At 41.2% G+C, this 17,185-nt stretch overlaps 1 protein-coding gene across 1 annotated transcript in view; it reads right to left on the reverse strand.

Annotated features, from left to right (window-relative positions):
* man1a1 (mannosidase, alpha, class 1A, member 1) overlaps positions 1-17,185 on the reverse strand; it is a 73,961-nt gene that overhangs the window by 34,708 nt on the left and 22,068 nt on the right. Inside the window, exons 2-4 of the mRNA XM_088402763.1 lie at positions 13,898-13,994; positions 5,216-5,331; positions 3,284-3,364 (exon numbers count right to left, since the gene is read on the reverse strand). Of these exons, the coding sequence (XP_088258889.1) occupies positions 3,284-3,364; positions 5,216-5,331; positions 13,898-13,994 (294 nt within the window). The remainder of the gene's footprint in view (positions 1-3,283; positions 3,365-5,215; positions 5,332-13,897; positions 13,995-17,185) is intronic.

Consider the following 17,185-nt stretch of genomic DNA (forward strand, 5'->3'; position numbering starts at 1 on the left):
AAGGCCACCAATCAGCCGCCTCCGCCGAGGAGCCGGACTCGTAAGAAGGGAGGCGTGCAATGACTTTTGAGTGCCGCGTATTGATTGACTCATTAAAAAAAAAAAAAAAAAAAAAGGGAAGCGTTTATGAGCGAATGCTGAGGAGGGATAACGAGTGTCACAGTTTGCTCCCGCCGCGAGGCCATTACGCATTCAAATCATCCGCTACCTGCACAGATTCCCGTCAAGAGCTTTTTGTCCTCGTTTCTTTATGCCAATCAAACCTCCCGGCTTTTAAACCGTGAGGATGATAATTAATATTCATTGCTGATCTCGACATGCAGATGTGGGTCACATGCTGTTGTTGGGGGTCTAAATTTAACCTTTCGTAATTTAAACTTTTCGTAACTCTTTTCCCCTCCCTTCTTAATATCCTTTTCTTCCCCAGTCGTCAGGATTTTACGTATGTTGTATCCATCAATGTCTTGTCTGACGACCTATTAGATTGCGTGCGAACGATTTATTTTTACGAGTGCACTCAAAGAGCTTGTACAAGACACACTAGCAATAACATCGCAGCCGTTGTTTTTTTTTAGCACGTGCGTGAATACGTGGGCAACTACACAAAACAAAACAGAAGAAAAAAAAAACCTCTTTGACTTTTGATTTGTTTTGCCTTCTAATACAATTTTCCCCATAGGAAATAAATGGGAATGGAAATAATGGGTGCAAAGGTCTTAAAACGTTTATTAGCTGTACTGAGTCCCAATTTGAACATGCTGTAATGGAAAACCTGTTATTTCACTTGTGTTCCAAGTGAAAGGTTTTCAAGAGTGGACTGGTAACTCTGGGGTTAAATCAGATGACATGAAAGCAACTTTGCCTTCCGTCTGATCAGAGCAGCAACAAACCGTAACGGTGTGGAAAAATCGACACAGCGAGGCAGTGCTTACGTCACTGTTGCTTTATCTGAATCGCCTGATCTCAATCTCTTTTTCCCCTCAATGCACAAGTAAAATGGTGTTGGGCATGAAAAGGAATTGCAAAAAAAAAAAAAAAGGGACGTCGTACATGAATTCATACATGAAATACAGTAAAATTCCCACTTTTGTGGACTGAGACTTTTTCTTTTTTTTCCTAATTGTAAAACTATAAATGTTTCAATGACTATGAAGCCAACTGTAAAACAGCTGACACATTACATTACAAAAGTTTCTTTTTAAATTAAGAGAAAATTATTCAGAACATAAAGCATATTATAAATGACATTATTAAGAACATTAGCGATGAAGCACATTATCGTGACTGCTTTGCAAGGTTCCGTATTTTAGGGATGTCCAATACCAATTCTTGAGTCGTCACTGGTACTAAGCACCGATACAACTTTTGCTATACTATTTTCTGCATATGAAAACTCTGACGTAATTTTTAAGATCGACCTATTCAATTCTGTTCTTCATCATTTCTAGTCTGATCATAAAACAGCCGCAAGCAGAGAAAGCAGATACCTTCATCAGCTGCTTTCACGAGTAACGATACCTTGAAATAATGCTGGCGTCGAAAACAATATGATATTAAAGCTGCTCGTTAGTAAAAGGAACCGATATGATCTCTACTTCTATGCTTTTGCTTACGTAAAGTTTTATTGCCTACCTTATTATTTGCTCGATTATGGAATGTAGTCTGCTCAGGGAAGTGAACAGAAGAATTTCATTGTTTGCTATTACTATGCATATATATATATATATATATATATATATATATATATATATATATATATATATCACAACAAACAAAAGAGTCAGGTATTCAGATACACAATGCACTGGCTCTGACCCCGCTATTGTATCGCGAGCCCGAAACGTTGCTATGACTAACAGGGAAATAGCATCAACATAGACTTGCAGTGAAACCAAATGAAAGAAGACGCATGCACTAAGTTGGTAAATGTTACGCAATTCTTTCCAATCCTGTGATGTATATTTCAAGAAGCGGAAGAAAAAGAAGAGCACTCTGAGGCGTAGATGTTCTGCTCGAGAAAACGAAACGAAGCGGCGGCAGAAGCCACGTTTCCCATTTCCGGCTCGCAAATTTGACGCACGCGCCAACAGTCTCACTGAGCTTGAAAATTGTTTTTTTTTTTTTTTTCATCTCTTGCAGCAAATGAAGGAGAAGACGAAGCGAGGCCTCGCTCTCTCGGCGAAGACACAAAACGCAGCTTAAAGGCAGAACAACATCGACAATCAAGGCTGCAGTCAAATCTCCGGCGAGTTAGCCTCTTTTTTTTTTTTTCTTCAGAGTGAGAGCGGGCACGCTGTAGCCCGAGGTTTGGAGGGGATTTGCGGGCCGCATAAGCTATTGATTCTTTAGCGCAAACTTATAATTAATTAGGAACAGAAGCATATCATTAAGGAGAAAAGACGAAGAGGAAAGATCAAGAGCAGAAGCCCGCTGCCGTCATTTTCTGGGCCTTGTTACTGAGCAGATTCGCTCAACCGTCTTGTGATGTTACTTTCTCATGAACGGCAATTAAGTGGACTAGTCATTTTGACCCTGGGGCATTTATGTTTCTTAAAAAAAAAAAAAAAAAAATCCTTTTCAAAATCTCACTTCGGGGCCGCGGTGATTGAATCGACTTTGAATGGAGTATTTTATCAATTGTTAATAAACTATGACTGGGCACTTAAAAGCATTCTTTTTTTTTTAAAAGCTGATGTTGCGCCTTATAATAAATAAAGTTTGACAGCTTCTACTGTTGCGCCTTATATATGGGAAAGTCCTTATTTAAGGAAAATGTTTTAAAATATGTTTCAACATATTTGGAAATATTATAAAACAAATTTGTAAGTACAGTATGTTCAAGAGAAATTGCAAATCTTTGAGCATAACTAAATACATATTTGCAAGTACGTCCAAATGAGTTTGCATACCAACACATTAGCTAGTTTTTACTACTTCTATTTTTCTATTATTATTTCCCGGTTGGCGGGCGCGACTGCAGTGGTTCTAGTAAACGCAGAAAAATAAACCCATCATAATTTGGAAGTTGAGTTTTTTACATTTTGAGCCGTCATATTAATCGCTGCTGCACTCGTTAATGTTATTACCGTTTCAATAATGACCTTCCAGTCATTAGTTTTACAAAGAAAGAAAAAACTGATAGCGAACGCCACCACCAAAAATGTTCATGAAAATTGATTGGATGAACTTACAAATAAAGCTTGCCAATAATTTTAAAATCTATTTTGGGGGAAGAATTTTCAAAAATAATGTCTGGCAGACAACCGCATATGCTTTTTCTTACCTCTTTTCCGGAGAGATAGTATGCCGACAGGAGGCCTCCCACGAAGCGGATGTTCACCTCGAAAACGGACACTTCGGCATTCTGCGGCGAGAGGAAAAGCCAAGTAAGGTGAACCGCTATCAGATACGTTAGAAGTGTATAAATATAAGTGTATACAAAAGGTAAGTGTATAAATATTTATAGAAATACTGTAAGACTTTGCAGCATGACATTTGGTCACTATTATTTAATATGAATCCACACACCAAAAAGTCTGTCAAAGCCAAACAGGAAGTCGGCCATTTTGGTTTGAAAAGGGCGTTTCAGGACATTTCTAGGTCATTTTTAAAAATTGGAGTAAAGGTCATATTATTTTGCAAAAAAGGTTTTGACAACTTTTTAAATCCACCCCACATAATTGCAGCAGTTTTGTTTGTTTTTTTCCTGACAGCCGCGTGCTCTTAACTCAACTTTATTTGCTGTCTCATGCAGATTAGATCAAAATACAGTTGACGCTGTCCCGTGCCAACAACAATTTAAATGTTTTCTTCCCCTGACTTGCTGATTGCAAAGTTGGATTGTGCAGCTAATTAATCCCTCGCTAAACAAAACAAAACCATGCAAAATGAGTTCTTCCAAAACTGCTAAGCCAAAAAGTAGGAGATGGCCAACAAAGAGTAAAATTCCATTTATTTGGGTTTTCGTGACTGTCGGAAAAGTTTTTATTTTCTTCCTCTCTGGGGTTCTTCATGTAATGCTGTGCCATCAACATGTAACCAATTTAAAGTAGTGAGCATTGCTCAAAACTATTAATTTGAAATATCGTGTTCTATTTTTCGACACTAACAATACACAACACAGATTTAAACGCAGTCACTGCCAATGACGGCTTTATACGTCAAAGATCCATTTCAACTGGGCTGGCAGTGAGTGATTGAAATCTTACTGCCATTGAGAGCCATAAAAGGCAAACATGAGTTTCAACGGGGATAGCGCTGAATGAATTAAAGAAGAAATAAGCTTGGGACCGCAACCACACACGGAAACACACACACAAAAAAAACAAAAGTGGTGATTTTTGTTGGGTGCAATCCGAGCGGGCGAAAAAGGCAATTAATTTGTCTGAGGAATAATAATAAGTTATTGCAAGATTGGCGCTCGGGTCCTAATTAATAAACATGAATCCAAAAGCCATTATTGTACAGGAGCAATAATTACAAATGTTATTATCCGTACCGGGAAATGTCATTCACGTTCTATTCCTATTAGTGTGCATTACACACGGGCGGCTAGCAACTAACAAAGTGCCGCGGACTGCGGCGCCGCGCTCCTGCTTGGCATTCAGGTGAGGCCCGCCCGGACAAAAGGCATTCTCCGTCTTCATTTGCGCCGAGGGCCGCCGGCGAATTATTTGGGCGTCGGTCGGTTGGCGTCCGAGAAGACGCCGGCCGTTTTCGTCCGAGCTGTTTGACATTCGTTAGGCATGTAAACGAAGGTCGGGCCTTTGGAGGTGCCTTCACTCAGCTCGGATCGATGATTCCGGAGTTTATTGAGTGAATTATGAGCGTAACCTTTTGCTAACTCTATTTACCTGATCGGCATCATAAACACGCAAAGGCGCGCGCTCTTGCACATGCACACACTCTTGGAGCGTGATTGCTCTGGCTCTCATTAGATGTGCGAGCGTAACGAATGTTTTTGACTCGTGTCGACTCCCTTAATGGTGATCCTTGACATGTTTTACCTCTGGCAAAAGTGTGCTGAGGCTGATTATTTTGCTCGTAATCATTCCGATATCGAATTTTCCAGCGGTTTCTTCTCTACTTGGGTGACTGAGAAATGTTGAAAATGTTCCGAAAAACGTTGCTCGAAAACATGGTGATTTTCAGATGGGGGAAAAACTGCTGAACTTTGAGCCAAAGGCCAAACGTCAAATTTGGAGTCATAGCTCACCACGTTGAAGTCCAGGTTCTTCTCCACCCACTCGGTGGCGGCGTCAAACTCGTCAAACATCTCCATGATGTAGAGCGTATCCAGCGCGTCTACGATGGTCGCGCCTTTGATGCTTCCTGGAAGGCAAATTTCAACCACGTCACTTCACGGATTTTTTGGGCAACAAAAAATAGTAAATCCTCTCAAACCTTTGTCATCATTCACTAAAGTGTAAAATAAATAAATACAGGGATTTACAAGTTTGGTCGAAAATTTCCCAATACTCATCAAAAATTTGTCCCCTTAAAAAAAATCATCGTACATTTGATGCTCCCCGAAGACAAAATTTGACCAAATTACATTACAGCAGTGCTTCTCAATTATATTTTGCCAAGCCCCCCCGAGGAAAGAAAAAAACCTTTCGCCTACCAACTCGACGCGCTGACGATAAATATGTTTACTATCCATAAAAATTGTATAAATAAACCTAAACCTGGAACCCTTTTTTTATTAACTAAAGAAAAAAAAAAGCTATAAATCATCTTTCAACAACTGTTAATTACTTTTTACAGCGGTTTTACAGGTTACAGCTTAGTCTAAAACAGAAAAAAATAGTGCATCAAAGATATTTATCCTAACTGCCGTTGGCTTTTTCAATTTGAGTCTTCTTTGGGCCAATTGGTGAGAAATTATCGCAAGACTATTTTCCACTTAGTTGTAAGACGTTGGCGGGACGTTTTGGCCTGATTATCCCATCAGCGGCTACGGCGCCGGTATCTGCTCCTTCTTTCCGTCTTTGTGGTAGTCTCTGGAGATGAAGGGGCTTTTTTTCTGGTGTCTATTGTCTTGTCTCGTGGCTTCCTTCTCCCTCAATGCTCCTCCTGTTTGCAACTGAGTGGCCATGAGAGTGATACAGATGGCTCAGACACTGACCTGAATACTAATATTATCCTTTTCTATTTTTTTTCTCGTGTTTTTCCCCCCTTTCTTTCCCCCGACAAAAGCCTCGAATGACACTACACAAAATTGCGGCGCCGCCGTTTGATTTCCGAAGGTCATTGCTTTCCTTCTTTCATCTCCAAATTTCTGCTGATTTATTCCGTTTTTATTCGCCGGTACAATGCCGGCTTCAATTCTCCACCTTGCGGTCTTTTTGTATTGGCTGTTTGTTGTGTCAGTGCACTGCAGGATGATGGCAATTTTGTTGCGTGTAGACAGCAAACAAACAGGAAAAGGGAAAAAAAACAACGACTGTTAATCTGCATTTTTTTTTTGCAGTCGCGTCAATAAATGTTTGTGTTAAGCTCACTGCTGTTCACGTGGGGGACGTGAACGAAAACTGCATCAATACATCAGGACAAAAACTGTGTCATGGATACACACATTCGTATCTTTATAAATAATCAGAATCAACCAAGTGCTGGCTTATAATAGGCATTATTCATTACCAGTTTATCAATAATACAAAAATAAAACAAAGCGTAAAGCGCAATATTATTTTTGTCCAATAGGGGTCAGCATCCTCACGTATCTATAACTTTGATTATATATGGCTTGAAAAGCTGAGGCATGGTCTGTTCAGTCACATCAGAGTTAGCCAATGAGAATTTAGAGTTGGCAGAATAACTTTGCATTAAATGACATCAGTTGTGGCTTTGTAGCTAGACTAGGAATATGTTTTGGAATAAATATGTCTATTCTTCACCGCCTGCTGCAGGATGCAAAAAAAAAGGTTCAAAAATGCTATTTGTACATGCTCAAAACAGCTGGCGTGACTGTACAGTAATTTTGCACCCAACAAACAAAGCTAAAATCATTTTCATCATAACAAAGCGTAACCTCAACGATTTGCCTTTTCCTTTCCTTCCCACAATGCCGAGCTCCGCGGCTCCCCACGCGAACCGCAGGTCACGCGAAATGTGACCGGATCCCTCCTCGCTCCCTTCAAAAAAAAGATCATCTTGAAAACACTCAGCATTTACTGTGCATGACCTGATCTGACTTCTTTTTTCCTCCACCGAGCTGCCGCCATTGCCTCCTATTGTGTAGCCCAAAAATGGACATTATTCTTTTGTACGCTGCTGGAGAATAGTTTTACACAGCCTTGTCTTTGGATTGTGTAAAACGGATATCACGCTCTTGTGGGAAAGTAAAAGAGTGAACCATATCCTTATAACGTTCTTTCTTTTGTTTAAATCCTATTGAATCATAACTGAAGTGATATCTAGCAGACCAGGGCAAGTTTGGAAAAATAATCACAAAAAAAGCAGCGTTCACGGCGGTAGTTGAAAGAATACTTGCGAGCTTCGCTTTCATGCGTTTTGAAGTGAAACGATCTGTACTACTTTCCTCGCGTCGGAAATCGTCATTTATTCAAATGAAGCTTCGGCATTAAGCGAGTCAAACGTGCGAAACTCGGCTCTGTCAGAAAGAACCCAAATGACTGCGATCGAATCCGTTTTCCATTACTGCGCCGCTTTCACTTCCTGTTATTGTCCTTCTGACGCTTGCCAAATGCAAGTTGTATGAAGACGTATAACCTCTCTCCAGCCCTGCCCGGCGGACAAGAAAAATAGAGAGCATCTGGTGCCGCGCTGACTCAGCAGTCAAAGTGTCATCGCTGTTAAGAAGAAGCAATGAAGCGCAACTCTTAAATCGTATCCTTAATCCCACGATTTCATCCCCATTCCCGGCATCCGCGCCATGACTTTATTTTGGAGGGGTCGTCGATGAGTTTGGTGGGTGAAAGTGAGGGTTCGGCTGGGAGCTAATGGCGTTATCGGTGACAGGAAGCGCAAACGCAAGCTGTGTGTTGACCTGATAACCTCGTACTGCAAGCATCATCAGTTTGATTTCTATTTTTTTTTGAGGGTGGAGGTGACACTGAAAGTAAATGCCGGTTTGGTTGTGTGAGCAGTTCTGTGAGTCATTCACTTAATTTGAAGAATTGAGGCGCGCTGAGGAAAGTCTTCAAATTAAAAACCTGATGAGGCTATTGCATTGGTGTCCATGTATTATTTGGAGTGTTTATTTTGAAGTCTGTGGCGTTATGTTGTTGGTGCGCTCGACAGAACTACTCTTCCACCTCGTCTTCTGACAGCAGCCTGAACCACGGCGATGGTTCCGTACGGATCAGCGAATAAATCTAATGAAACCCGGCACTCTTCAACACAAGTGAACTGTCGGTCAAAAACCTTTTAAGACAGTCGTTGGGTGCTTGATTCTCGGTTTATCAAGTCCCTGTGTTTACATGGGATGCAAAGTCCAGCATTTATACAGCAAACGGCCATCCAAAACCGCTTATTTTGATTATTGAATGTCCGGAAATGATCAAACGTGAAAATGTGTTTAGAAATCAAATGAGTGCTCTACCGACGTGCATGTTGCTATAGGAATCTATGCAAATCGGGTTTTATTGCATGTATTCATTTTATACACTTAAAAACAAAACCCTGAAACTAACATTAAAACTAAACTTAAAAAAAGGAATGAAGAAAAAATATTTAAAATAATAAGCCTGCTCTAAAAGCAAATAAAACAATTTAAATAAAAAATCAACCCCGCCCCCTCAAAAAATACAATAATATGTTCTGAGCAGAAAAATATTGCTTTGTGGAGTATGAATGAAGCGAAAAATTCATCCGTTTTGATCCATTTGAGCGGCGGCCATGTTGCCACTCCTTGTGGACTCAAAATGACATCTCATTTGCTCAGGTAACAACCAATTAGAGCTCACCTGTTTGCTGAGTTTAACCTTGGCAAGCTGAGCTGTGATTGGTCATAACCTGAGCCTCGCGCAACTGTGACGTCATTTTCAACTAAAAGCAAGTGACAAATGGTGAAAATAAAAACCGACTCGATTGCGCTGCTTAAATCATATTCCGCAAACGCATACTTCAAAATGTTGCGTTTTGTATTTGGTTACACAGGAAAAGTGTGGCCAATGCAAACAATAACGTCTAACATTTACAAACAATACATTTTAGGGCTGTAATATTCGCTCACAGTTACCCGAGGAAAAAGAAAAAGAAAACGAGTAAAATTACTCTAGTCCTTCTAAGCTATTTCGTCCGGATCCCTCCATGCCCAAGGGCCCACACATATACTGCAATGTGTGAACACATCCCAAGTGTGTGTGGGTGTGTATTTTTAATCATGGACAATTACCCAAAAGAGTAACAACGCTCCACGTCGTCGCCGACCTCATTTGTGTGTCGATTAATTAGGCTAATGTGGGCACACAATCAAGGTACATGATGGTGTAAACGTAGTGAAGTGTGTGTGTGTGTGTGTGTGTGTGTGTGTGTGTGTGTGTGTGTGTAATCTTGCTCAAGCCTCCTTCGAGCCGCCGGCGCGTAAACCTGCGGGAAGGCCGCGGCGGAATGACGCCATCTATTTCAATTACTCACATTGAATATCGCATTCAGACGCAGAATGGCGCGGCCGAGCGGAGGCCGCAGCTCCAGACTCAATGTCAAATAACATAACCCGGTAAATGACTTGTCTGGATATACAGAGGAGGGGAAAAAAAAACAAAACACGTTTTCTCCAGGAATGGATGATAACAATGTGTGCGTGTGTGTGTCTCTGAGGATGACACTCGGAAAAAAAGATAATGGATTTTAGCCCGGAAGCAGCAGATGTATAAGCGAGCCTGTCAGCTTGCAATACCGACATCCAAAAAAATGATATTTGACTTGCTTGCTGACGTCAATTTGATGAATGCGTCGGCCAACGGTTATGTGAGCGACCCGTCGAAGTAATTCAATGGTACGAGTGCCCCTCAGAGGAAGTGAGTGCACGTCGGGGGTACGGGCTGGTTGGAACGGGGTTTCTGCAGGTGTTAGCGAATCTCATGTATGGCTTTTTAATGCCGAGGCAGGAACAGTACAATGTTCTTCTCAAATGAAGAGCAAATGAATTGGAATATGAATCAGCATATCGCTAAATGGTATTATAGTGATTTATTTGCAAAACTGTGTTTTGTTCAACTTGTTAGCGATGCAGATTGTCATCAGTGACAATTTGCCGTCGGATGAGCCAAAAATAAAAAGTGGTGATATGACCTATCTTCTGGAGATGCTGAATAAGATATACCTAAACATACCACTACAAATGTTTAACAAATGTTTATTTAAAGCTAGATGTTAATGTTCCTTTCTGATTGTCTATTAATAAACTATGACTTCTGTTTATTTTGACACTTCCTTTAGCGCAGCCCCATCTAGTGGATGCATAACACAACCCCAGCTACTACCATAGCTTCTATTCTATGCGCATTATAATGTGTTGTGCCCTATATATGGAAACGGTTGTAAAATAGACCATTTATTGAAGATGTCGCAATAATCCGGTGCGCCTTATAGTGCGAAAAATACGGTATAAAAATTTGACAATGAAATATATCTTGTTCCCACAATCGTGCAATACCTCTTTATTCATTCAAAAAGATACTCCTGGGATGTTTTTCCCTCCCTTTGAGGAATCACCTGCTTTTTAATTACGTTCCCCCACTCCAGATGAATTTGCGTCGCATATTTTTGTCAGCGCAGCTAAAACGCAGCCTGTTTGCTTTATTCCATGTTTTGACCTTGCGGCTCTGCGATTAATGCGGATGAGAAATGCATCAGATTAGTCGACGCGAGCTTGCTGTTTGTTTTGCAACGCGAGCGACTCCGCCGCAAACACATTCGGCGGGGGGAAAAAAGAAAATAGCCGCTGTGACATGTTCACCGAGGTGAGAGAAAGAAAAGGCGATTCAAGAAAAAAAAAAATGGAACGAATGCATCTGGGTGTATGACACATTGAAGGAAGGATTCCCATCATTCTCCGGCATGTCCTTTGCGCGTCAACAAACGAAAGGACAATGTAGGAAATATCATGGCAGGGCTTGGATTTGTTTTATTTTGAAAAGAAATAAACAGCTGGGAGATGTTTGACACACGATGCAGCTGTAATTTGTTTACCAACAACGACAAGCAATTATTTTTAACCTTCAAGCCCGCTTCTGTGTTTTCCCCCTCTTCAGCTTGCTCAGGCCAATTTTGGGCCACCTACAGACAGTTTGATATTTTTAAGATTTAAGATGTGCTCTTTTAGACCTTTTTGTACTGCTCGAACTTTGTTTTAATCAACGTTCTTTTTTTTCTTTGCGTTTTTTGTGACAAACAGAACAGTACATTAGAAGGTAAACAGGAAGTTATGTTAAGGTCAAAGCCGTCCTTACGTTTACTGTACTGTTATCCCTTCCCTTCCCATCCCTTTGGCTGTAGTCTCACGGAGAGCCGCGGTTAGCGGCGCCCTGAAGTCTAATTAGAGCGAAGCCTGTAGCTCACCAAACGTGATAATCAGAGTTTATCGTTGAAATACCAATTTATTAAAAAATAAATCTAGGTAAGAGATTTACAACTTTCCTTCTCTTCCTTTGTGTCAAAGGAAATTTCCTGAAGGAGAAAGGCACTCCTACAAGACACGTGAGCTGTAATATACTCAAGCCCCAACTCCTGCCCTCATTGGACGATGGTTACGTTGGGAGTCAATCACATCTTGCAGGAGCAGCAGTATGTAAAGTATAAATACTTTCACATTTGAACAAAAATTAGGTAAACATGCATGAAAATTCCATTTGTGGGGAACGCTACTTTGTGGTTTTTCGTTTATCCTTTCGGTTCCCATTAAGCGCGAAAAACTGGGTAGTGATAGTACGTACACCAGGAGTGTCCAAACATTTTTGCCTCGGGATCTAATTTTCCAGCAGCCAAGTAACTAATGAGATGACATCAGTTTATTTATTTATTTATTTTGAAGTGCTACGAGACATATGTGAAAATGCGCTCGCTGCCTGTCAAGCTACTGTATTATAGTAAAAGCCAAACGTTGTGAGGAAGCCAGCCAATGCCTCAAAATAAACTGTATATGATAACATATGACACAAACATCCTTGTTATGATTTTATTTTAAAGGTCCTCCCAGAAGCACAGTTGTGACAACGCTCAGCTAACATAATGTAGGCAGGCTCCGATGTGAATAACACGGTTTTGTTTTTGGAATCAAGTTCGCATGGTGTTGTTCTGGAATGAAGTTCTAACTATCATTTCAGGGCGCTAAAAATAACAAATTCAAGCTACCACGACATTCTTTCATTTTTCGTTCCTTCCTTCCTTTCGTTCATTCCTTTTTTTTTGTGTGTGTGCGAGGTCGTGCGAGCAACCAACAATAAATAACCAGGCGGTCAACCGGTGGACCGCTGGCGATGCGTTGAGCTCACCTGACCTACACCGTTTATGCAGGCGATAATGTACAAGGCATCATCTCCAGAGACAGTTGTGCCTCATTTGTGGCGTGTCGAGTGTGTTCAAAGTGTATTTATAGAAGCCTGCTGACAAGCCACAAAATGTCGCACGCAGCCGTGGAGAGGAGTTTAAACGCGGAATGAAAAGAGCAATCAGACCTCCGACGACGGCGAAGACGACGCTTGAATCAAAGGTGGGGAACAAACTCTACAACTGCTATTAATAATCTTCTTTAAAGTGTCAAACACGATTTGAGGAGGTAGAGGACAACTTCGTGTGCCCCTCAGTTAGCTCGTAAACGCACATGAAGTCACACTATTGGGAAATTCAGAACTAAAATGCATACACAGGCCCGACAGTGAGAACGGCAGTTCTCAAATGGGGGTCCATGAAGGCATTTCAATGGCGTACGTGAGATTTTAAAAGGCTTTCTGCAAGTAAATCTAGTCGAATGCTTTTTAATGCCATGACAGGAACACAATCTTTTTCTTTTCAAATTCTTTCATTGATAGAACAAAAGAACGACTGCCAAGACAGTCTTTCTACCACCAGTGGACCGAGTGGATTTGGAGAAGGATCAACTAAAAGCTTTTGTCTACAACACACAGTCTGGACTCATCAGACCACAGTTGGGCCACCGGCTTTTTTTTTTTTCTTTTTCCGAAACATTTCTCGCAGATGTTTCCTTTTCATGCCCCTGTCCTGACTGCAAAGTTTCCTGTTTCGTTACAGCTCAGCTATGGCGACGCAGAATACGAGACTTGTGATAGTATCAAAAACGTTTGATAAAAAGCCAAGACCAGAAAAAAAAGAGGCTCAGATTACTATCCACGCCTCAGTTTTGTCACAGGCCATTTTGTAGCTACAACTTCGTTGAGTTGGTTTTAAATCGACTCGTAGTTTTTCTATTGTACACAGCAGATTAATGGCTTAGTAGTTTTGAAATCTGGAGTAAAGGATAGTTTGTTGATTTAGTGTTTTGGTCCCCGGGCTTTGAGTTTGACACCTGTGACCTACACTAAAATATTTTGAAAATTAATACTTCTTTCTGACTTTTTAAGTTTTTAGAACGAGACTGAAAATCATTGGATGGAAGTTTGACAGCTTGACAGACAGACACACATACACACACACACACACGCACACACACACACACACACACACACACGCACACACAAACACGTAGTTCTCATTATCCAGACAGGCAGTGACTGCCCCCCACACCCCCAAAATATGAATATATGATAAATCTGACATTTAGCGGCGGCCATAGATGGATGGTTGCAAATGACGGCCAATTGGAGCTAATCTAAAGGCCAAGGTTGCTTGTGCCAGTGCCGCCAAATCAATCCTGGCTTTGAGTGTGTGTGGAGGTGTGCGTGCGTGTGCGCGCACGCGGGTGCCGACTGACCAAACAGATTGCTGGAATGGCCCTGCTTGGAGACGGGCCGGAGCTCATTGGAACCCCAGGCGTAGCGTCGGTAGCTGTCCCACGCGTGTTTCATCATCTGTCAGGAAAAAAAGGTGGGAAAAGACAGGCGGCGGGGTGTGAGTTCGGGCTCTGGACGCAAACTCGTACATTTCGTACATCTTAATAACATCTGTGTGTGTCCAAATTGAAGAAGTATTTTTGGTCCTTTTGACGGCTGAGACAAACTGGAAAAACGTGAGCACATTGCACATAAATCATATATACAGTCATTCATATCAAATGTACACATCAAAAACATTTTTTTTTTTTAAATACATTTTTAAAGGTCCTTTTGAGCACAGCCATTGATTAACATCTTTTCTGTTCTATTTGATAATTGTTCCATGAATTGACCCCTTGAACAGATACACACATTTGCATTACCGGAACAACTCTGCAACAACGAAGCCGCAGGGCTCAAATCATGAGAATAAAAATACGGGAAATTAAATTTGCTCATCCCTGCAGACACTTAAAATTTGGCATAACACCTTAAAGGCACAAAGCTGATAATATTTTTAGTTTTAATATGCTGAGTGTTGGTATTCTCAGTACAACTTTAGTGCAGCTCCATCTAGTGGATGCATAACGCAAACCCTGTGGCTTCTATTCTATGCACATTATAACGCAGTGCATAAAAACAGTTTTGCAATTGGCCATTCATTGGACGTGCGCCTTATAATCCGGGGCGTCTCATAGTGCGGAAAATTTGGTACCAAAACGGCGTGCTCTAATCAAAGTGAGACAATTACTTGAGAGTTCCAAAATTGGCAATCAACTATTTATATAATCAAGAATGTATTTTTTAATCCAATGTTCAGTAAACGGCTATTGCTAATGCTAAAGACGCTTGCGGGGGCAGTACAGTAATGATCTTATCTTGCCATTTAAAAAAAAAAAAAAAAAATTCTAAGCAACCACCCAGCTCATCCTTCCCAGCAAGGAAGCATCACTTTTCATTCAATGATTCCGGCTCGCTAATCCCGCTTCCACATCACCCGCGCGCTAAATGCCTTCAACCTGCTACACCGGTCACAAACAACCGGTTATAGTGGCTGTTAATGAACTGGCCGAGACCAGACACGGGTCGGACCCGCGGGTCCTTCTATCGGCCAGACACCTGCTCAGTCAGTGAATCAGTCGGCGAATGAGTCAGCCGGCCGCTCAGTCAGTCAAGCGGCCAAGCAGCTTAGAAAATCTCATTTTCAGCTCGGCTCGCTCCTCACCTGTCACACGGTGGCTGCGCGGGCAAAGATAAGAGGCCGCTCAGGAGAGCTTCGCCGACAATAATATCGCCAGATGACACGCTTACTAGCCGCACTTCAAATTTCAGAAAGCCACAGAGTGACCACAAGAAAGTGTTTGTAAACGGAACCTCGCGTGTCAAGCGCCCAGAATATAATCCCAATTTGCGGGGATGTTGTGTTGCCAAGCACTGCCCAAAATTGGAAACGCATGCAATAAGCAAGAAGGGTGATACTTTTTTTGTTTTGTTTTGTTTTCAATTATGATCAAGTAAATGCTTCGGTCCATAAAAAGTTGGAAAATAGGCATAAATGTTTATCACCATGTTCCAAAGTAAAAGCAAATGCATTCTTTTGATTACGTATATTTCGATGAAACAAATACAATCAGAGATTGGCGAATATTTATAGAACATAGACTAAAATTCTGTATGTTTGGTACATTTTAACATTAAAAAAAATAAGTAAACAATTATTTGAGTAACTATTAAATGAAACGTAACATTTGACTGTTACCAATTAATCGTTCAGTCGTTGCACCTGATTTCATTTTCTTTAAATAAAATTATGCATATACATTGTCTGAATGTCAGTGAATTAAAAAAAACAAAAAAAACAACACGATGGCAATTTGAATGACATGAAATGACGGGAAATTGCTTGTTTCATAAGGAAAAAGACCGTGACTGGAAGGCATTTCTGCTCATTACCTGTGCACTTTAGCTCGCGGCTCATTAGCTGAAATCACATCAAGCGAAGCCACCCGAGGGCTCATCAGGAAAGCGCAGAAGAAGAAGAAGAATAGATTGCTATTTCCTTGAATGAATGGACTCTGATTTCATACTTAAGCATGTGCATTTAACAGCCTGCCGTATGCTAGTTGTTATCTCACGATATGCGGGGACACAATTGCACTGAACTTCCACTATATAGTGTAGATTTTGGGGCAAAAGTTTAACGCAGGGGTCCCCAACCTTTCCATCAGACAGCGGACCAGTCAACTGAAGGCGCACCGCACTTCTTCAATGCAAAATGTAATATCAACAGCGGCCAGAGGCGGCGCCAAAAACAAAGATCAAGCAAACAAAGCACACATGAAAGAACTGTTGAAGGAGAACCTAAATTACTTCCAGAACCTAAATCAGTTCATTATTTTGGGTGCGGCCCAGTACCGGTTAATCCACAAACTGGTACCGGCCAGCGGACCGGCGGTTGGAGACATTTGGTTTAACCTAACAGCCCTGAGAAGGTTTACATTTTTGATATTTTTATTTTTCATTGGGGATGAGTGAGCGAGAGTTTAATGCTAGTCTGCTGTAAATTTCAACTTTGGAAAGAACTTATGCACAGCCATTAGCAGATGGCGCCGGTGCACAATTTTAGACATTTTGAGGATGGACAATGCTTTATTGTCTTGTCTTCCGTCAAACGAGCAGCTTGTTGCAAGCGCTTCATTTCCTCATAGTGAAATGTGATTGTCTCTCATTTTTTTAAAGGTGAGAGAGTACAAGTTGGCAAAGAATCCTCAAAGCTGCAACCAGTTGAAATTTCCTGGCATTTTTGTTGAGCTGTAAAAATAGCATCGCCAGAGAGCAAAGCCGTTGAAACTTCAGTTTGGTCGCTCATTTTTTTGTATTAATAATAATAACAGATTGTTTTGAGAAAACGCATACAATTGGAGCTTCCCATGCGATGATGAAATGCTTTTGCGCACATAAACCATCTTTATTTTAACAAATATGCATTTAAGAGGCAAAACGTCTCCCCCGCACGTCAGATAGGGAGTCAACGGCAGTGTCCTCCCATCTTCAGCCCGTTAATTAAAGCTAGCGAGGCTGCTAATTACAGCTCCTCAACACAAGAGGAGGGCGGAGATTGGCGAGCTCCCTCGGGTTCGCTTCAGTCGTTCCAGACTTGAAACCGCCACGTATGACGGACGTCAACAAATTAGCCTTGGATATCTTAAGTGTGACAGCCACCAGAC

This window comes from Hippichthys cyanospilos, chromosome 20, assembly GCF_059441005.1.
Source record: "Hippichthys cyanospilos isolate Australia breed blue-spotted pipefish chromosome 20, RoL_Hcya_1.0, whole genome shotgun sequence".
NCBI classification, from domain to species: Eukaryota; Metazoa; Chordata; class Actinopteri; order Syngnathiformes; family Syngnathidae; genus Hippichthys; species Hippichthys cyanospilos.